Here is a 22,981-nt window from a genome sequence, read left to right on the forward strand (position 1 = left end):
ACCAGGAGAATGCAGCCAGCAGACATTGCTATTCCTGTGCCACACATTCACTTTCGCATTTTGTGATTCTTTCCTAAAGTACCACTGCCAGGAACAGATGGTGGAAAAAAATCCTTTCTTTGTACTGACTGGCGATCCATAAAACCTTACGTAGGATTCTATCTTTCCCATAAGCAGTGAAGGGGTCAAAGGAAGACAGCTGGATATGTGCTACAAAGAACAGATGGCTCAGATATGTAAACATAGGGACTGAGTTAACAATGCCACTCCCTGCTCTGACGCAGAAGTGTCCTGTAAAGGACGGTGCTGGGTGCGATGGCCCCATGTAGCTGTATTGCAGGTGACATGCAGGTTAGCGCTGCTGCTTGCTGTTAGTTTGTCTTACCACAGCTTATCAGGATTGCTGAATCTTGGTCTGGATAAATGAGCTCTGCAAATCCAAAGTTTTGCAGACAGTGGGTGAGAATTTGGAAGCCAAATTGTGGGAAATGTGTGCATACACTCATGCTGGTAGCTGACGCAATAACCACTACCTCTGCAAATGACTCTCTTCCAGCCATTTTTGAGAACGCATGGGAATTATATAAGCGTGATCATATCACAAGGCTCTCCACTGTTTAATAGAGCTGAGCAGGGAAAGGCACTTCCTTTTCCAAATACCTCAGGCGGCCCTACAGGAAGTCGTGCTTTTAGGGTTTGGATGCTGATAACAGATGTGGCTTGTGATTGTCCTCCGCCCACCCTAGAGGTCTCTGGAAGCCTACAAGCTCCTAAATGGTCTGGGAGGGTCTTGGCTAATGGTGCTACGTGCTGCACAGGCTGTAAGCTATGAATGATACAACACGCCGCTAGATTGGTTTGCTGATACCTCCCTTCCTCTTTGCAAGAGGCACATAGAAGCTCCAGGTTCTATAGAAGCCACCTAATAAAGTGCTACAGCAGGACCCCTGGGGCTTCAGCAACTGCCATAAACAGCTGCCTTCAGAGGAGCACTCAGAGAGTCGATTGACATGAGAAAGGCATCTGTGGGACCCCTGAGGGGTGGAGAACATCATGTTTGGCTGACAGCTTGAACAGGTCTAACCTTGAGAGTCTTGACGGAGCTCAAGCAGAGCAACCTTTAGCTTTTGAATAACTTGAGAAAGAGATTCAGGTTGCGTGAAAAGTCTAGGGAAGCATGTGTGTGTTAAGATACAAAAAACTGTTGGTGTACTATACAGTATGTGCATTTCTATAAAAGTAAAAATAATGCATTGAGTATGTTTAGCACAATTTCACTTTTATAAAACCTGGATTTATTTTTGAGATGATTACCGTACATTTCACCTTGCGATATACCCGCAGACTTTTGTAAAAATGCAGAGAATGTGCAAAAAGTGACATCATAAATAGGTCAGTCCTATTTTCTAGAAAAATTTTCTCATATTGTTAAATGTTCGTTTCGACCACAAGTGTAGCGCCCCAAAACTCAAGTCAACTGCATATCTACCGTGCTTTTTTGTACAAAGCTAATTGTGTCAAGGCACCTTTGCTGAGCAAATAGAGCAACAGACAAGAGAAAATGATGTACAGATTTGTATGAAGCATATTGGATGGATTCAATTCAGCAATATGATGGTTTTTGTTTGTTAGTTAGTTCAATGACTCATTCAGTTCAAGATAAATGGTCAAGATAGATGGTCTGCTGCTCCAACATGAGTGTTCAAAACATTTTTCTAAAAAAATTCTAGAAAAAAAGCAGCCATTGACAGCCATAGTAAGAGCAAGCAAAATATTATCGAAGTCAATGGTTTTCGGAAGAAAGAAACTCAACAATTGGGGGAACAGTATAAATGATGGCAGAATATGAACTCTATACACTATATATAAGTCTCTGTACACTATTTAAAAAAAATGTTTCCCACAATTCTTTCATGTTGTCTCAACTAGGCATGGGCCAATATAAGATTCTGATGGTATAATAACCTTGGATAAAAATATCATGGTTTCACGGTATTGTGATTACTGCTCTAAAATATGTTCATTGTAAATGTCTGGGTAAAAAAACTAAAACGTTTTTGCCCCTAGGACACAATATGTTTTATTTTGAGAAACATATTTTGGAGGAGTAAACATGTTGGTAAACATGTTCTGCTGTCTTTGTTTAAAAAACCCAAATTTATTTACAATTTAAAACAGCATCTTTGTACATCTTTTCTGTTGGTACCACTGTTGTCCTGAAAAGAAATGAATAAAATAAATAAATAAATAAATAAATAAATAAATAAATAAATAAAATATCTTACACATACCTTAGGAACAGTATAGTAGAAGATTTTGGCGGTTTTAAAACCTTGACTTTTCCAAGCCATGGTATACCTTGAAAACATTAATCGTCCTATGCCTAGTCCCAACACAAATTGATTAAGTTAACTTGTTTTTACAAATTTAAATGGATTGAACATAAAACTTCTGAATTGTGTTGTTTCAACTCATTTAAAAAATTTTTTTAACCAATTTGAATTTAAACAAGCAGCAAAAGTCATTCTTAGAGTATTAACAGCCTGTTTTTCACTGAGCGCCCTGCTGAATAATCCAGCTTAAACCAGCCTAGGCTGGTTGGCTGGTTTTAGCTGGTTGACCAGCCTGTTTTTTTAAGGGGTTTTGGCCATGTCCAGGAAAATTACCAGCTAAATCTAGTTAAAACCAGCTTGACCAGCCTGGTTTAAGCTGGACATAGCTGGTTTTGGATCGGCTCCCAGCCTGAAATGAAACCAGCCTGGAAATGGCCAAAACCCCTCTAAAACCAGCCTGGTCGACCAGCTAAAACCAGCCAACCAGCCTACGGTATTTTTCAGTAGGGTTCTACAGTACAGTAAGGTTCGGTATGCTTTTATGTCTGTTTCCACTGTCAAAGGGTACCTAAAAGTGAACCGCACTGTACCACTTTTTGGTCACCCTTTGGTCTCCTAAAAAAAGGGTACCAAAAGGTGGAGCAAGATGCACAGCTGAATGCTATTGGTTTACAGAGATATGTCACAGAAACAGGTAAATTAAAAAAAAGGAAGCGCCATTTTTAAAAACACAGCCGAGACATTACATCGTAATAATATATACATATAATAACAAGCCATGGTCGACCTGAGCACAAACAAACCTTGTCATCGTCTGAAAAAACAGCAGCAAATGATGCTTTCCACAACATGAACAACATGAACAAACTGCCATCGGCTTTTGGACTTTTAGGAATTCAAAATGACGGAATTACTTACTAACAAAAGGCTACACATGCTGCTGAAGTTTACAGACACATATGAGAGGTTTGCATTGACTGTGGACTATATTTCGTGATGTTTTTTAACTGCAAATTCATAACTTTTTGATTTAGTGTTTTTTTCATAAGAATGTGTACAATCTTATTCATACAATTTAGTATAATTTGCTTATGCCCCAAATCACGGTTGGGTTTAAGGAAGTGGTAGGGTGTCATGCCTCAATGTTAAAATTGTACATTTTTATACGACTGAACTCGTACGAATTCGTACAAATTAGCCACTAAACTGACAAAACGTAAAATAGTTGCGTTCCCTTGTGAGACCTTGTGTTCTGTCACTCCTTGTCAACTATAATTCAGACTCAACATTGCATTTCTTGCGATTTGACTATTGTGGATGTGCACATTGCGATATCAATGCTGAAACTATATATTATACAGTCCTACAATATGCATACCTTCATAGAGTGGATCAGTATTTCTCAGTCATTAATAATTAAAATTCTTATAGTTATAGAGAATGCCAGCTAAAATTCACGATTTTAGCATCTATACCCAAAAATTTCACTGATATAAAACAAATTGTTCTGATCACATATAAACTGAGTTCACCCTATAGTGTTTCGGGATCGTTCATCAGTTATAAAAGTGATAAGTCACTGGAATTCTAACCGTCATCATCATTTCCAGATGTGGCACAAACGTTTTTGAGCCATGCTAGCAGATTTTCCATAACTACGAATTCGCACAGCTGTTTTCTGACTGACAAATATGCTCCATTTCATCAGCGACAGGACTGAATTCGATGAAAAGCCTGGCATGTACTGAAAAAATGAGGTCACTGGGAAAATCGTTCAAACATTTTGTTGTTACTCCTGGTTGCTAACAACAATCTTTTCATAGATCAGATGTGCCAATGCAAAAGAGAGACCCTCCAACTTCTAAGAGATATTATAGTTATATATACCACTGTCCAGCAGTCAATATTATTGCATTACTTTCCATTTCTATTGTTAAATGCAGCTGAATCGGATCCAATTTTGTGCAATTAATGTTTAACAGTTTTAATTTTATCATATTTTTAAACATAATACTAACCCTATAGTGATCAATTTCTGTTGTCTTTGCCATGACAACAGTTCATAATATTTTACTAAATATTTTGCAAGATACTAGTATTCAGCTTGAAGTGACATTTAAAGGCTTAACTAGGTTAATTACGGAATTTAAGGCAATTAGGCAAATCATTGGACAGTGGTTTGATCTGTGTATCCATTTGGAAAAAAAATAATAAAAGAGGATACTGATATTAAACAATAGTCTGAATATTTATAAGATAAATTTATTTATTTTAGAAAACTTAAAGATATACCCCCCCCCCAAAAAAAAAATAAAAAAAATAAAAAAAGTAAATGTTTCATTTAAAACTGTAAAACAAAGTCAAAACCAGCTGACAAACGTAATGCTCTTCCTTTTCCAGTCTAAAGCTGCGGTCACACTTGACTTTGCTCCCCATAGACTTCCGTTCATACACACTCGAATACGTCAGACCAGACACGCAGGGTCATGCGTTAAGTTTCGCAGTTCGCTATGGTGCAAAGTTTAAGCTTGGTGAACTCTGACCTGCGAAATCGCATCACTTAACTGTGTGAGACCAATCGAAAGATCAAAACATGACCTCTCTGGACAGAAATTTAAAACATGGAGCAATCGCTTTTTTTAATGTCTAATAATCTTGTTTAATCCCGCCCCTTTTCACAGAGCCATACGCAGGGCCGGAGTGGGACTCTTTTCAGCCCTGGAGTCTCAAGCCTCAGACCGGCCCACCTCAGTTCACGACTGACTATATTAAAATAAGGTCATTTCCAATTCAGTTTCTAATTACACTATTACGTCTTTTTTTGAGAAAACAGCTGCTTTAGAACTTTAAATGTTCAACAACCCTAACAGTATTATATGTCTTAACAATAAAAATGAAAAAAAAAACAACAACAATATACTCAGACAAGGATTAAACCCGGGTCGGCGACGTCGTAATCAAACGTGCTAACCACTGAACAGTTGTATATTGAAAGATGACTAATCTGAGTAATATCATCATTTACCTGCAGGCTGGTTATATATAAAAAGATTTTTAAAAAAATAATGAATAAGAAGACTGTGGTCAAGTAAATAAATAAATTAATTTAAAAAGTGTGACTGCTGAGAGCAACACATTCTGGAGCTAGGGACACCGGCCCTCGCGGCCAAAAAATGGACCGGCCCCCCGGGAATTCTCCCGGTCCTCCCGATTAGCCAATCCGGGCCTGGCCGTACGACAGAATTTCACACAAACAAACACTAGTGTGACCGCAGCCTAACCTAGCAGACCAAAAAATTAAATATGTACAGCAAAAATATCCACACATACACAACAACTGTGACCAAAATAAAACCTAAGAACAGGCATTCTACCAATAATGTACACTATACAAAAATCTGCTGCTTGTTCAAATTACTTAAAATAAGCTGACAAACTCAATTCTTGAGTTTTTTGTGACATCTTAATTGTTTTACTTTAAATCCAACTTAATCTAATTGTGTTTGGACAACAATTTTGTGGAACCCAGCCTTTTTACAATGTAAGTCTTCTAATATGTTATGTTGTTTGACTAATTTTGCCAGCCTTAACTTCAAAGTGGTCCATTTGAAGTCATTAAGATGTCAATCACTGCTAATTTACAAGTGAATAGTTTGTTCTACAAAATTTGTAGTTTATTAGATTATAGAGTCACCAAAATGAACCATGCTCCCACAACATAAAAAGCAATCGCAATACAAAAATCACTTGTACTCAAAAAATAAGTTGTTTGTTCAAACTATCTATTACAATTGAGCTGAAACAACTCTAGTCTTGAGTTTTTTTTTTGTGACAGCTTAATTGTTTTAAACTCAATCCAACTTAATCTGTTTGTGTTTGAACAACGTGAAGGAATTTAGTGGAACCCAGCCTTTTTACAGTGTAATTCCTCTAATATGCTATGTTGTCTGACTAATTTTGTCAAGTAACTACCAAGTGGCTCCTTTGAAGTCATTACGATGTTATAACATCTCAATCACTGCGGATTTACTGTGCAAGCGAAAGGTGTTCATTCTGTGTTGTGAATAGTTAGTCTATCAGTATATTGAGTCGCCAAACTGAACCATGCTTTCACAACCTAAAAAGCAATATACTATACTTAAAAAAATAAGTTTGATGTTTGTCCGAACTACTTATTTAAAAATGAGCTAAAACAACAATTCTTGATTTTTTTTTTCTGACAGCTTAATTGTTTTACGTTCAATCCAACTTACTCTAATTGTGTTTGGTCAACATGAAGAATTTTTCTCGAATCCAGCCGTTTTACAGTGTAAGTCAGGGGTCATCAAACTTGTTCCTGGAGGGCCGGTGTCCTGCAGATTTTAGCTCCAACCCTAATCAAACACACCTGAACTATCTAATCAAGGTCTTACTAGGTATACTTGAAACACCCAGGTAGGTGTGTTAAGGCAAGTTGGAGCTAAACACTGCAGGCACACCGTCCCTCCAGGTCCAGGATTGGTGACCCCTGGTGTAGATCCACTAATATGTTATTATTGTCTGATTAAAGTCATTAAGATGTCAATCAGTTTTTAAGTCATATTAAGAATTAAGTTTTAAAATGAAACATGCTCTCACAACCTAAAAAGATACTGCATTTCAAAAATGACTTGTACTCAAAAAATTAAGTTTGCTGTTTGTTCAAACTACTTATTTAAAATGAGCGGACACAACATAATTCTGGAGTTTTTTTGTGACAACTTAATTGTTTTACGTTCAATTCAACTTCTAAATCTATTTGTGTTTGAACAACATGAAAGAATTGAGTAGAACTCAGCCTTTTTACAGTGTAAAGTCCTCTAATATGCATTTTTTTTCTGATTAATTTTGTCAGCCCTAATTACCAAGTGGTCTCTTTGAAGTCATTAGCATTTGATAACATCTAAATCACTGCTGATTTACAAGTGAACAGTGTTCGTTTTACAACATTATTAGTTTATCAGAATATCGAATTGCCAAAATGAACCATGCTCTCACAACCTAAAAAGCAATCACATTTCCAAAGGGTCTTGAACTCCAAAAATGAAGTTTGCTGCTTGTTCAAACTACTTAGTTAAAATGAGCTGATACAACACAATCCTTGAGTTTTTTTTTTTTTTGACAACTTTATTTGTTCAATTCAACTCAATCTATTTGTGTTTAGATAACATGAATGGATTTTGTGGAACCCAGCCTTTTTACATTGTAAGTCTTCTAATACTTTATGATGTCTGACAATTTTTTTTAGGCTTTATTACCAAGTGGTCCCTTTGAAGTCATTAAGTTGTGATAACATCTCAATCACTTAATCATCCAACAAAATTAGTCACCAAAATGAACCATGCTCTTATACCATAAAAAGCAGTATACTATACTTAAAAAAAAAATCTGTTTGCCATTTGTTTTAACTACTTACTTTAAAATGAGCTAAAACAACAACATTTGAGTTTTTTGTGACAACTTAATTGCTTTATGCTCAATCAACTTAATTTCTTCATGTTGTCACAACACAAATTTTTGCGTGGAACCCAGCAATCTTTACACTTAACAGTAGATTCAGATAAATTACTGTACATACATTCTGTATTAAAAAATAAACAGAGCAAAAGTTAATATTTTACTTACTTGTAATGAGCATTATTGTTCGTTTGGTTCTTGCGCAGAAAACGGCAGACAACTTCAAATTTAAGAAGCCTAATATGTAATTAAAAGCATTACTTCAAGTAAATAAGACAGAAGCTTAAAGCTTGGATTAACTGGTGTAAAATAGTGCTACTTTTAGGAGAAAGTCAAGCTTCTCTTTCACACTGGTCACCATAATGAAATCACAGGAAAGGCATTCCTCCTCTTTCTTCACTGGACCAAACCAAACACAACTTTGCCTGGGTGGGTTGTTCCTAAAGTGAGCGGAGTAAACAATGACTTTTGTCAAGGTTATTTACAGTGAGCACCAGGAATTATTGCTAGACATTTTAAACAAAATACTGTTGTGTCTGGTCTTTATGTTAGAAAAAGAAATTATTTTTTTGTAAAATAAAATGATCAGTCAAAATGAAAAGTTACAATAAGTGTATGTATATATATATGTATGTATATATATATATATATATATATATATATATATATATATATATATATATATATATATATATATATATATATACATATATACAAGTGTGTATGGATTTCCCAGAGATGGGTTGCTGTTGGAAGGGCATCCGCTGCATAAAGCATATGCTGGATAAGTTGGCAGTTCATTACACTGCAATAATAATAATAATAATAATAATAATAATAATAATATTTCTCAGAGATGGGATGCGGCTGGAAGGGCATCTGCTGTGTAAAAACCTGCTGGATGAGTTGGCGGTTCATTCCGCTGTGGCGACCACGGATTAATAAAGGGACTAAGCCAACAAGAAAATGAATGAATGAATGAATGAATGAATAACAATAATAATAATAATAATAATAATAATAATAACAATAATAATAATAATAATAATAATAATAATAATAATACCTTACATTTATATAGCGCTTTTCGAGACACTCAAATCGCTTTACACGGGAATCTCATCAACCTGCAGCATCAACCTGGATGATGCGACGACAGCCATTTTGCGCCAGACCGCAAACCACACACCAGCTGATTGGTAGAGAGGAGAAAGAGTGATGAATCCAATTATGATATGGAAAGGGTTAGGTGGCCATGGTGGACAGAGGATTTGGCCAGGTTTGTCCAGGATGCCGGAGTGTAACCCATACTCTTTTTCGAAGGACATCCTAGAATTTTTAATGACCACAGGTAGTCAGGACCTCAGTTTAACGTCTCATCTGAAAGATGGCGCTCACTGAGCAGTATAGTGTCCCCTTCACTATACTGGGGCATTAGGACCCACACAGACCTCAGGTTGGGCGCTCCCTGCTGGCCTCACTAACACCACTTCCAGCAAATTATCATATGGGGATGGTTAGGAGGTCATGATGGACAGAGGGCAGTGGGCAAATTTGGCCACAGAGAGTCAAGACCTCGGGTCAACTAATCAGTAGAGTCCCCTTCACTATACTGGGGAGTCCCCTTCACAAACACCTATTCCAGCAGCAATCTAGCTTTCCCATGTGGTCTCCCATCCAGGTACTGACAAGGCACAGCTCTGCTTAGCTTCAGTGGGCGATGATGCAGAGAGCTAGCTGCTGGCTGAATTGTATATATAAATCATTATTAATAAATTGTTATTGTATAATTTTGTAAATATATGAGTATTTAAATATCTACATATGTTTTGGGTATGAGCATGCTGAACATTTATAGTTTTAATAGGAATTTCTGTTGAAATTAGTACTTAAACTTTCACACACACACACACACACACACACATATATATATTTATATATATATATATATATATATATATATATATATATATATATATATATATATATATATATATATATATATACAATAAAACTGTTTTCTGCTTTGAACGACAGATTTTGTTTATTTAAATGAAAATTTTTGTCATTTACAATTTATTTATTTAAGTAATGTATTTTTGGCTATAAAAAACTAAAAAGGTGCCATGTTTTCAAAAAAAAAAAAAAAAACTGTCATTTTCTAGGTAAAGAAATTAATCAAATACCAATATATTTTCTTTGAAATTGAAAGAAATGTTAGCAAACCTTTATAAAATAAAACAAATTTGAAAATGTTATCAAATCCATGTCCTCCTAATAAAATTAGAAACATATATATATTTTTTTAGGCCACGAGGCTGCAGAACATGCATAGCTTTTAATAGGAATTGCCATTATAGGGATGCTCAGTTGTGTGATATTACGCCTAGACGGTGCCGGTTCAAAAGTTTTGTGAAAGAGTTTTAGACTTGAACATCTGCTCTTTTGTCGCTTTTCTTTGAAGGACAGACGCACTGCTATGACACTAATGAGTGCCCTAAATCCCATAAGGATATCGACACAGCCCATCACAGCTAATAGTTTTTGACTCTGAGGCTTCATCAGGACTTACTCCATAGTAACCCATTAGCACTAATGGCTCTCATTAAACACACCGGTGTTTGATTACATCCTCTTAAGTGAGAAAGCCTCAAGTTCTCAGTCAGACATTTTCTTTAAATGAACATGCATGCAAATACGGATAATGGCAAAATGGTTATTTCGATTGAGAAACCATCACAGGAGATCTTAAGATTTCCACAGCAAATAGCAATAAAGTCCCAATGAACTGGAAGCTGTGACCATTTATTTTTTTTTTGTATTGTGATGCAGTTTCTAGACGTATATTAAATGAGAAAACGGTGAGTGTGGCTTATTTCTTTCTACTCCAAGCTGATTGCATGTAGTAAAGTAGGTATTTAATTTTGAAAGATCGGGGAAAGTCTTTCGGGCAGTCCGATCTCATGAGAAATCGTAAGTATTTTACATTTTGTCAGTTTAGTGGCTAGAGTTCAGTCGATCGAAATTGTACAATTTTAAAAATAAGCTGTGGCACCTAACCCCACCCCTAAAACCAACCGTCATTGGGAAATTGTACTAAATTGCACAAATTAGATTGTACAAATTCATATGAATTAGCCACTAAATCAAAAAGTTACGAATTGCCTTGAGATTGTGTTGGTTTCAGATAATTACAGACAGAGACCTCCTCGCCATTTCTGTTTGTTGCCATAGAGATGTCAAAACTGACAGTTGGAGGGCTGTGGTTAAGTACGTTGGCCATGCCCAAAACCTCAGACAGACATAATCTGAGAATTTAACTGAAAACCAACATGAAGTGCATTCTCAGATTTCAGTTTTGGATTACAGTTTTAGATTAATGACATGCACAGATGAATTGCTCACTGCAAAACTAGTGGGTCAATAAAATCAATATGGTTAGTTTTGATTTCATGTTTACTTTAAATACATTACAGCAAACCATCAAATTTTAACCATCAAAACTATTAGATTTTAAAGGGACGTACTTTATAAAGAATTATTGATTTTAGTATTCTACCAATAGAAAGCAAGCAATTATCAATAGAGATCCAAAGGGACAACAGCTTCCATTAAAACCATTACAATATCCATCATAACCCTTAATAGCATTAACAATTTTACACTGTAAAATATGACTGCGATTTTAATGTGGAAAAAACCCAACATAGACTCGTTCTGAAAACGTAGCCTTAAATAGGTTTCTAGAGATTGCGAACTATGTAGCCAGAATTCCGTATGACTGAATTTTGCCGTTTAAACAATCTCTATAGAGTGGAATGATGCCATTCCTTTTCCTAGTCTTACCAGCTGACAGCTTATCTCTCTGTATGGACGACATTCCTGCTGTTACCAGTTTGTCTGGTAGCTCAACATGTACTTTGGCGGACTTGAGACGGAGAGCGGAGTTGACCACGACAACAGGGTTCGAGTCTGGTGAAGAACGGTAGCAAGTAAAACAAAAACAAAAAATAAAGTAAATAACAGGGTGAGAATATGTTAAAATCTGAAAATGTGATAAAAGTCAGACGATGGCTTTTTTTCTGGATTGCTTTTTAAAACATCAGTTTGGTTTAGGGAAGGGGGTTGGTGGTGATATCGGTCACTCGTCAGTCAGTCGGTCAGTCAGTTAGTCGACCGCGGGCTCTGGTGGATTTATATGAGAATAGCTGGCATGAATGGCATTCGCGAGAGAAATTTGAGATCTATAAAAGCATACACAGCGACCTCTGGTGGATTTGCGAAAACAAAAACTTCGGTCGATACACACCCTAATCCTGTGTTCACACCAGACACAGATGCCTCATATCGCATGTTTTGCTCAAATTGGAAAATCTGAACTTTAGCGAACATTGCGCCACGTTAACCAATCAGAAGCTTGCTCTCGTAGGGGAGTGATTATGATGTAGTGCCTGTTGTTGGTGTCCCCGGGCGAAATTCTCTTGCTGACACGGAACAACTGCTTATCAAACTGGGCTCAACTCAGTCTGAAGCACCGCTGAAAGCCTCAATCATCCAGGTATACTTTGTTGAAGAGTTGATGGACTCACGGAGCTGGGTGCACCTCTAAAAAAATCTAATGGACTCAGACACGGCGCCGAATGAATTGTCTGTTTTTCAACCCTCCTAAAGCGCATACATCACAGCTACTATTTAAAAAAAATCCACGTTAACCATTTAGCAACGAAGCTAAAGTCACCGGGCAGACAGAAACCCTGCCTATGACATGAATTCACGTCTATAGTGAAGCGAATTTGATGTGCAAATGAAGCGAATTTAATGGTGAATAAAGCGAGAAAACAGTAGCTTCTTGACAGTAGTTAAACAGTATGAGAGCATTTTATGTTGTGTATTTGACAACAAATGCATTTGTTCAGAGAATTCCAGTATTAAAAGCATTGGATCTGGTTGTAAATGCAACTTCAACACCTCGGAAAGCACTTCAAAAATTCCATTCCAATTATTCTGTACCTTAGAACAAAAAATACAATTCTGAGATAGAGCTGCATCTGATGAATTACATTTGTCGCAAAGAGGTGAAACTTTTTGAAAGATTCGATAAATTTTTTTCTTTGAATAATGTAAACTAATGTAAAAACTTTTACCTTAAGGGTTTTTTTTTTTCTCAAGCTGAGCATTTGTTTTCTGTTGTTGTCAATGGTAGCGCAATTTGAAATCTTTTTTGAAAATTTGAAATCACGGCAAGAGCTGGAGGTTTGGAGTACACAGCATGTTGTAGTAATGTTTACAGTGCTGATTCTATACTTCCAGGTTTCTAACCAAAGCAGCCTTCGTGTTTTAAAATGGCGGCCGTGTGAAATAAACGTATAGATATTCTGCGGCACAAATAACGTGATTCGTGCAAACGGCGTGAATTGAGTGCTTTGCATGTTTTTCGTGATTCCAAAAAAAATCACGAAAATCAGAAGTTCATTGGACATTCGTGCCCCGTTAACCAATCAGGAGCTTGCTCTTGTAGGGGAGTAATTATGATGTAGTGCCTGTCGTTGGTGTCCTGAGGAGAAATCCTCCTGCCGACCCTGGACAACAGCTCATGACACTGGCCTTAGTTTATTCTGAAGCACCACTGAAAGCCTTCATGCTCCAGGTATAGTTTCTGGAGGAGTTGATGAACTCACATAGCTGGGTGCACCTCTGAAAGAAGGTGCCGAATGAATCTATGCTGTTTTTCAGCCTTCCTAAAGCACAGAAAGCACAACTAGTATCTCAATAAAATCCATGTTAACCATTAAGCAATAAAGCTAGATTCACCGGGCAGACAGAAGCCCTGCCCATGACGTGATTTCACGTCCATTGTGAAGTGAATTTGATGCGAAAATGAAGCTAATTTGATGAATCAAATTTAATGGCGAATGAAGCGAGTAAACCAAAAATGCTGTCTCTGGTGTGAACACAGCATGAGGGTTCATTCATACCAAACACCTCTTTACTTCTAAAAACGTGAAACGCTGCGCTCAGGAATGCGCAGCACATCGCAAAGACAATGTGACACAATATTATGAATGTGATGTATTAATGACAATAGCAGACCCATTAGAAATAGGGAAATATGTTATGATAAGCACTCGAAAATACAAAATATAACTCATGAAATCTGGACAAAGTCACAAAGCCTCCACTATGATATAACGATAAATAAAACAGTTGTCTTTCTACAATAAACAGTGCCTCCAAAACCCACCCCTAACCATAACGATAATTGGGGAATGAGCAAATCATGCAAAAAATTATATTTGAGATGTTAAAAATGAAAGCAAAATAGACACTAAATCAAACAGTAATGAATTGCTTTAAGATTGCATTGTCACAATATATGTTCTATGTGTGTTAACTTTTTAGAAAATGTAATGCCCTTTTCTTTTACTGTAAATCATATTTATTTATTTTTTCCACATTGTATGATAGTTTCTGTAATTTTTTAAGCAGGGTTGAATGCTAAGAAAGCATGCCCTACTACATAGCTAAATCTGAATTTATATTTTCTGTTTATTTTTATTGTTGAGAGCAGATATTTCGATTGTATTGTATTAAAAATATCCGTGTCCAGCGGAAAGAAAGAGGATGGAATCACAACGCATGTGATAAGTTAGCGGAAGGTATGACATGCGTCCTGGCTCCATGGAGTCCCCAGCCTGTCCCACCCTCACTGAAGGGTGTGACGGAGGCATTTGGCGGCAAGACACGCAGCAATGTAACAGCGCAGTTTCCTTTCTGGCTGCATGTCAAATAGTTTCAGAAGTGTCATAAGTCTGTCAAGGCAAGTGAAACTGGAAAAACTGACTTGGTCTTTGATATTTTTAGTGTTTACGTTTACATATGCACTTGTAATTTTTTAATGCATACTACTCTCAAATAAACTTTTTGCTAGTTCAAACTATTCATAATGAGCTATAAACACAATTCTTGAGGTTTTTTGGGGACAACATAATTTTTTTTGTTTAATTAATTTAAGTTTGTAAAAACAATTGAGTTAACTTAAATAATTTGTGTTTGGACAACATTAAGGAACTGTGTGAAACACAGTGTACAGTATGTAAAGTCCTAAATACAATTTATATTGTATATTACTCGAAAATGTAAAATATCTCGTAATATATTATAATTTTTTTTATCCTAACTGTATTAATATTTCATCAGCCTAACATTTCATCCAGTTTTTAAAACAAAAACATCATTTACAAACTCAAAAAATCATTTTGACTGATTGTTCAAGAGCTGAAATCACCACAATTCTTGCGTTTTGTTAGACAACACATTGTTTATTAAATAAAAGAACAATCAAGTTAACTTAATTGATTTGTGTTGAGACAATATGAAGGAATTTTGTGGAACCCTGTACTTTTCACACTTGTACTTTGCATAAAGTAACTAAAAAAGTTCTATGTTTTCAGACATTCATTCATTCATTTCATTTCAGCTTCAGTCCCCTCATTAATCTGGGGTCACCACAACAGAATGAACCGCCAACTTATCCAGCATGTTTTATGCAGCGGATGCCCTTCCAGCTGCAACCCATCTCTGGGAAACATCCATACACACTCATACATTACGGACAATTTTAGCCAACCCAATTCACTGATAGCACATGTCTTTGGACTGTGGGGCAAACCGGAGCACCCGGAGGAAACCCACACAAAAGAGAACATGCAAACTCCACAAAGAAACGCCCTCTTGACCATCTTGCTGCGAGGCAACAGCACTATCTACTGCGCCACTGCGTCGCCATGTTTTAAGACATGTTTTTGTAAATTTTTAAGCATTACAATAATACAACCCAGGGTCAATCTGATAACGTACACCTATATACATTTCTGAAGAGTGCCAAATACATTCCAGGAGCTACATTTTTTGCAGCTTTTTTTTTTGTGAATACACCAGAGGCCGCTGTGTATGCATTTTCAGATCTCAAATTTCTGTCGCGAGAGTGTCATTTGCACCTGGTCTCATGTAAATCAACCAGAGGCTGCTTTCGACTGACTGACTGACCGACCGATTACCCGCACTCACCCCCTTCTCTAAACCCAAGCGATATGGGTTTAAAAAGCACTGATTGACCAGTGCCTACCCCATTCCCTAAACCCAACCGACAGTGTTTTGAAAAGCAATCCACAAAAAAAGCCATCACAAGCTCTTCTGATTTTACCACATTTTCAGATTTTACCACATTCTTACCCTTTTATTTACTTGTTTAATTTTTTGTTTTTTGTTTTTGACTTTCGGGAATCATTCCTCACCAGACTCGAACCTCGTCATCAGTCAACTCCGCTCTTCATCTCAAATTCTCAAACATACGCGATAGCCACAGGACAAACTGCTAACAGCGGAAGAGCCATCCTCACTGAAGTAGGCAGAAAAGGAACGACGTCATAGTAGCGTTTATTTTAAAGGCTGCATAGTTCCTCTGGATACATAATTCACGATTTCCAGAAATCTATATAGTGCTACTGTATGTTTCAGAATGAGCCTATGTTAGAACAATGCCAAGGCTTTAGAACTTCAGAAAGCAATATTTGGTTGAATAACCCAATTAGTATTATTTTTTTTTATCAAAACAAATGTCATATTATGAAAGAAAAAAAAAACAATATTTGTTTGTTCAAGAGTGCACACATAGTTGATGATTGATTATAAAGCTTGTTCAGCATGCTGTCCCGGGAGAGTGCCCAGAGCTGTGCCACCCATCTAGGAAATGAGGAGGAGTAGGGGTGTAAGGAGGGATTCTCCAAAACGAAGATGGCTGATATATAGAACTTAGGGTATTTATGATGGCTTAGGAATCGTCTGATTGGTGAATCATAAATTGGATAATGCAGGACCAGCCGCAAGCAATCATAAGCACGTGATCCTCTCGAAGTTAGTTTATAAAAAAACTTCACAAATTATCAGACATTTAAACAAACAAACATTTTACTTAAACCCATACCTAATAAATCCAGTGATTTAATCAATAAAATTAATTCCACAAATTCAATATTCTAACCTAAAACGATTGGCAAACATTTCTATGTCTGTAAATGTATTCGTTTTTGAAGCTCTTTATTCATTCATTATTTTTTGTTTCAGTGAGCGTGCTAATTTAGCAAGCGTTACAAATGCATTTGCATTGTGCAGTTTGTTGCAACATAGGCTCATTCTGAAAATGTTGCCCTATATACATTTCTGAAGATCCCAAATTATGTAGCAGGGCGGTATGATGCCATTCCTTTTCGGCACTTACCAGCTGACTGATTACCTACGTATGGACAGGTTTTCCACTGTTACCAGTTTGTCCAGCAAAGTTGACCACGAGTCTGGTGAAGAACAGTTCAACAAAGCAGATAAGACACAAACAAAAGGCAAAATAGTTAAATAAACAAGTAAACAACAGTGTAACAATGTGGTAAAATATGAAGACGTGATAAAAATCTGAATTTTCTTTTCTGGATCGCTATTGAAAACACTGTTGTTTGGGTTTAGGGAAGTGGGTGGGCGGGTCAGTCATGCTTTTTAAAACTCTTTCAGTTAGATTTAGTGATGGGGTGCGTCTGGTTATCAGTCGGTCACTCAGTCAGTCAACAGCGGTCTATGGTGGTTTGCGTGAGAACAGCAGGCTCAAAAGGCACTTGCGAGAAATTTGAGTTTTCAAAAAGTGTAAACAGTGGCCTCTGATGGATTTGTGAATATAAAAATGGAAAAGAATAAATAAATAACGTAGCTCCTGTGACGTAATTCCCTCTCTTCAGAAATGTTCACCAGAGTAGGTAATCAGAATGAGCCTGGCTTGGTTTCATAGTTAAGTAGTTTACACTGAATCCTATGCTCAAAACCTTTCAACAACATTCAGAAGAGAGTTTCTTGATCTCTTTGAGAAGTAAGAGTAAAACAACATTTCCTTTTTGCAAAGTTCTGATTGCAAAGTTCTTGAGGTGCCTGATTTAGTGCCGCATAAAACCCGAGGGCCGCTTGGACTCTTGGAGTTTGTCTGTGTTTTGCCAGACCTTCCAAGGCCACAGGAAACACTAAGTGCCACAGATCAGCTCTGAGCCCTTGTTAATGTAATCTCTAATAATATTCAGTCCTAATTGAATCTCATTTGAAAGCATCTGGACTCGAGCCCGCTGCATCTCTCCTTCAGGATTGATTAGCTGGCTCTCTCACTTCTGCAGGGCCATTACTCGGATATAAAAAAAGAGGTTCAAACAGTAGTCATCTCTGCAGTCTGGATTATCTTGATAATGTATTTCACACTCTTAATTTCCTATCTCCACCGCCCTCCGTGAAGGTCACAGTCACAGAACCAGAAAAAGATTATTACCGAGAATGACTACACAGCAGTCAGATCATGGGCCGCAGTGCTTTGGAAGCACTGCTGATAGTCACTGCTGCGATGGCAGAGTGTGCGTGAACAGGAAGGACAGCCAGTTCTTGGAGCAGAACGCTCACGGAAATATAGGAAATACCACTGGAGAGACTTGGAGGCAGCCACAGTGTCAAGCTGGATGCTTTTCAAAGCTCTTCCTCACATTTACAAAAGAAGTGATCTATAAATATCACCAAAACAAAAGAGGCTCGGCCTTTAATAACACTGCGTGAATATGAATCTGTAGTCATCCATTATTTGTACTCCCGATTGTGTAACCTAAAGGGTGATCTTGGGGTCACCAGAACGCCCACACTCCAAAAATGACGTTTGATGCTTTTGAAAATATTTATGTAATATGAGCTGAAACAACACAATTGTTGAGGATTTTTGGGGGAAACTTAATTGTTTTGTTCAATCCTTAAATATGTAAAAACTAATAAGTTAATTTAATTGCTTCATGTTGTCCAAACACAAATCAATTGTGTAAAATGATAGATTTTTTACAATGCAGCCACACATTTACAACAGTATGTTTGCTTTGACACTTTTGCTGGATTAGAAATTCAGAAGATCAGATAATTAATAATTAATAACAATCCCCAAATTACTAAATATGTTCCTTTGGAGCTGTTTGATTGTAAATAAACAGTTAAATGGTCAGTGATATGTTTTATTATTATTAATTACAAAAGAAAAAATAAATATATAAATTAGCAGCAAATACATTAGCAAACAGTTCAGCTTATTAAAATGAATAGCTGTTATAATGAAATAGAATCAAGCTATCAAATCTCATTAGCCGTTTCTTCACTGTATTACTTTACATTCTGATTAAAGAGCAACAAATGAATCTCTTATTTATTTAGATTTTTTTTCGTTTGCTTACATTAAATAACAGGTGTCACTTTAAAATGCACACATCTAACAAAATAATGAAGACATTCGACTGCTTTCCTAACTTTTTATGGTCATTTAAGACTAAATTAGTTGTGTTTGAAAGAAAAACACCAAGATCGATACCTTTAGATGTCTGTTTAAACCAAGCGGCAACCTCCCGCTCTCCCTCAGGAAGCCAATACGGATGTTACTAAAACTGCAATTCATCCGAAATTCCGCTAGTCCTGGCCGCTCCTGGCTCCAAAATAGAGCAAATTTCAATTGAGCCCACTGTTAGAATGGCCAACTTTACAGCAGAAAAAAAAGGTGTTTACAGCCTGGTACAAAAAAGATTTTGGTTAATACAGCTAATATTACCCTTCATGACAACTATGAGGGGGGTGAATTTTTTTATAACTCATCCGTTTCCTTTATATTAAGTTATATTAAGTTTGCATAATTAAGGGAATGGCCACTTGAGTGACAGCTAGGTCTCATTGGTCGCCGTCACCTCACCTCAGCTGAATCCTGCAGATTAGCCACTGAACTTGGCATATTTATCATATTTCTGTGTTGTTTTATGTGGCTTTACACAGTCAACTGCCTTTTGGACTTGTTTCCTACAATTATTAGATGGCATGGCATGCTAAGTGCACTTAATTGCTTACCAACCATTCACGTGGCCTCCGTTTCCCATGTGAGTAAAGTTATATACTTATGTACCATCTCTATACATGTATTTGTTTTATTTAAGATCATTTATTGTTTATATTTATATTTAGAGCTGTAATGCAATCCAGAATCTGTCAGATTGATTAGCTGTAGGCTCTAGAACCGTCATCTGAAGCGTTGTCATACAGTGTTATGCTGGATTTCATCAATAGTCTTACATTAACTAACACAGACTATATCTGAAGTGTTTGGAAGTAATTTGCGTTTTCTTCCTGTTGAAAAACGTCATAAGACCAATGTTTAGTGGCTCAATGTATTACGCAGTGTTTTTGAAAGTCTAAACACTTTATTGATATAGTATACAACCAAGCACAAGTGGTCAGAATACAAACGAGTCACAGGTGATAAAGTATTAAGCATTTCTCCCAAAGTAAAGTGTGTCTGAACCAGGTCCAAGCTAAATGCTAGCAGGTGTCTGTAGCTCCGCTCACTCTCCGCCTCTTTGCCCTTGTTTGGTATCCCGCCGTGGGTGTGATGACGCGCGAACAAAATGGCGACGGTTGGCCGCGCCTACTTGTGGCTTCTTTTGCGCTCTTTAGAAACCTATGGGTGACGTCATGGATACTATATCCCTATATTTTACAGTCTATGGTTTAAACATGCACCTAATCCCTGAGCTTTCACTCCTCTTCAAATCGCGTGTATAGAATCCGTTTAGGAAACATCGTCTATTTATCACTGTGGAGCGCGTCAGCAGACAGTCATGCACCATTATATGAATTTTTTCAGAAAGGGGAATCGCGCCATTTTTATATATTTTTTTTAAGTGTTTTCGTGCCTAAACAAAGCAAAAGCACAGAACAGACTCACATTTAAGAGCAAGGGCCAGCCCCTGGTGGTTCTGCAGTATGGGTTTCGTATAGGGAGGCTCGGCTCTTTAATGTTTATTTGCCACCCTTCAGAGAAACACTGAAAATATGGAACAAATAAGAGAAAATACCTTTACAGGATGATAGCAGGAAAAACGGGAGGGTTGACAGGTATGCCCTATACCCTTATTTACAGTATAAATCCCTACATTAATCTAGGAATATGTCATATGAAAATTAATTAACCATGTTTTTATTTTTGACTATATGGATTTGAGTCTATGGTTGTACTATAGTGATATTGTAGGAATAAATGATAACATTGCAGAAACCATGACTGAGACAAACGAGAGCTTCCAGAATTTCTCCCAGTTCATCACTGGATTCAGCGAAAAACTTGTGAGCCATAACCAGCAAGTACTTTTATTTGTTAAAATTGATCTATTACATGCACAGTTTCTAGCGTCAAGTTTACAGTATGTTGTATAGGGACGTAAACAAGGATGTAACCAACAAGAAATGCTGTTTGGCACCGTTAACAATTTAGCTACAAATTCACATTATTCACACCAAACCGCTGTAAACACCCAAAATCTTCAGTGTCTCTTTATATGGCAGCTTTCTCTGCATTCTACATCGCAAAAGATATGTGAATGTTTATATTACTTACACTTGCTTAGTCCGAATATATGTAAAAGGCACTTCTCAGATTTTATTCTAGCGAGCAGGCATGAGGTTCAGCTGTGTCCTCTCTTCATTTTCTGTCTGATTCAGGTTTAAACTGATACGGCTAACAGCTACCCTGACTGACAGTATTTACACAGCAGAGGCAAAGCGTGTGCTAGTAGTGGTACTTTCTGGTGACATGGAGCAGATCTGTGAACCACAGCACATTATGTTAGTTGACCAATCAGAGCCTCTTACAGCAGGCCTTCAGAGGAACTAGGGAATATGATAGTTGTTTACATCTTAGCTGAGTAGGTAAGATATATGAAAAAATAACACGATTTTCTACAAATAAAGCTTGAGCACACATTGCTTTGTAGTTACTACCAAGCGGGCACAGGACATCAACATGACGTCAGATTGACGTTGAACCTCAATGTAGTTGAGATGTTGCATTTAGTTTGGAAAATAAAAATCGGGTTGACTTCAGAACCCATTTTTATGCTGAAATCGATGTCCAACGTCCAACCTAAAATCAACTAAATATCTAGGTCTAATGATGTTACAACTTGATTTTGTGTGCATATTACCAAAATGATGTCTATCGGATGTTGGATTTTGGTTGCCATACCTGATGAATAAATGTCAGGATTTGACGTTTAAGATGTTGGCTCGATGTTGGATTTTGGTCACATTCCATCACAACCTAAAAATCAACCAAATATTAATGTCTAATGATGATATATGGATGTTACCACTGTGACGTCTGTCAGACGTTGGATTTTGGTTACCATACCTGATGAATAAATATCAGTATTTGACGTCAATATGAAGTAAGTTTAAGATGTTGGCTGGACGTTAGATTTTAGACACGTTCCATTCATTCATTCATTCATTTTCTTGTCGGCTTAGTCCCTTTATTAATTCAGGGTAGCCACAGCGAAATGAACCGCCAACTTATCCAGCAAGTTTTTACGCAGTGGATGCCCTTCCAGCCACAACCCATCTCTGGGAAATAGTCACGTTCCAACACAACCTAAAATCAACCAAACATCAACCTCTAAAGATGTTACAGCTAGATGTTGTGTGGACGTTACCACTATGACTTGTATCCAACGTTGGATTTTGGATGCCATACCTAACGAATAAATGTTAGTATTTGACATCAATATGACATTGGTTTAAGATGATGGATTTTGGTGACTTTCCAAAACAACCTATAATCAATCAAATATCAATGTCTAATGATGTTATATGGACATCACTACTATGACGTTTATTGGACGTTGAATTTTGGTTACCATACCTGATGAATAAATGTCAGTATTTGACATCAATATGAAATAAGTTTAAGATGTTGGCTGGATGTTGGATTATGGTGATTTTCAAACACAACCTAAAATCAACCAAATATCAACATCTAAAGATGTTACAGCTTGATGACATGTATCAGATGTTGGATATTGGATGCCATACCTGACAAATAAATGTCAATATTTGACATCAATAAGATGTTAGTTTCAGATGTTGGCTGGACAATGGTCAATTTCCAGCACAACCTAAAATCAACCAAATATATTACATTCCTTATTTGACATCAAAATAACATTGTCCTTAGACGCTGGACAGACATTGAATTTTGGTCACCAGACGTCACAATCTAATTCTAATCTAATATTAACGTCTTA

At 36.9% G+C, this 22,981-nt stretch overlaps 1 protein-coding gene across 5 annotated transcripts in view; it reads right to left on the minus strand.

Annotated features, from left to right (window-relative positions):
* The window catches only part of si:dkeyp-23e4.3, a 146,054-nt gene that overhangs the window by 31,333 nt on the left and 91,740 nt on the right, over positions 1 to 22,981 (minus strand). For 3 of the 5 annotated variants that reach the window (XR_012396837.1, XR_012396836.1, XM_689526.9), the window contains exon 1: positions 7,977 to 8,172. The exons of the other annotated variants lie outside the window; for them this stretch is intronic. Coding sequence is in view for 1 of the 3 variants with exons in the window: in XM_689526.9 (XP_694618.5) it covers positions 7,977 to 7,989 (13 nt within the window). In the remaining 2 variants the exon portion in view is untranslated. Of the gene's footprint in view, positions 1 to 7,976; positions 8,173 to 22,981 lie in introns of those variants that run through there. 5 annotated transcript variants of the gene reach the window in all.

Source organism: Danio rerio, chromosome 21, assembly GCF_049306965.1.
Source record: "Danio rerio strain Tuebingen ecotype United States chromosome 21, GRCz12tu, whole genome shotgun sequence".
NCBI lineage: Eukaryota > Metazoa > Chordata > Actinopteri > Cypriniformes > Danionidae > Danio > Danio rerio.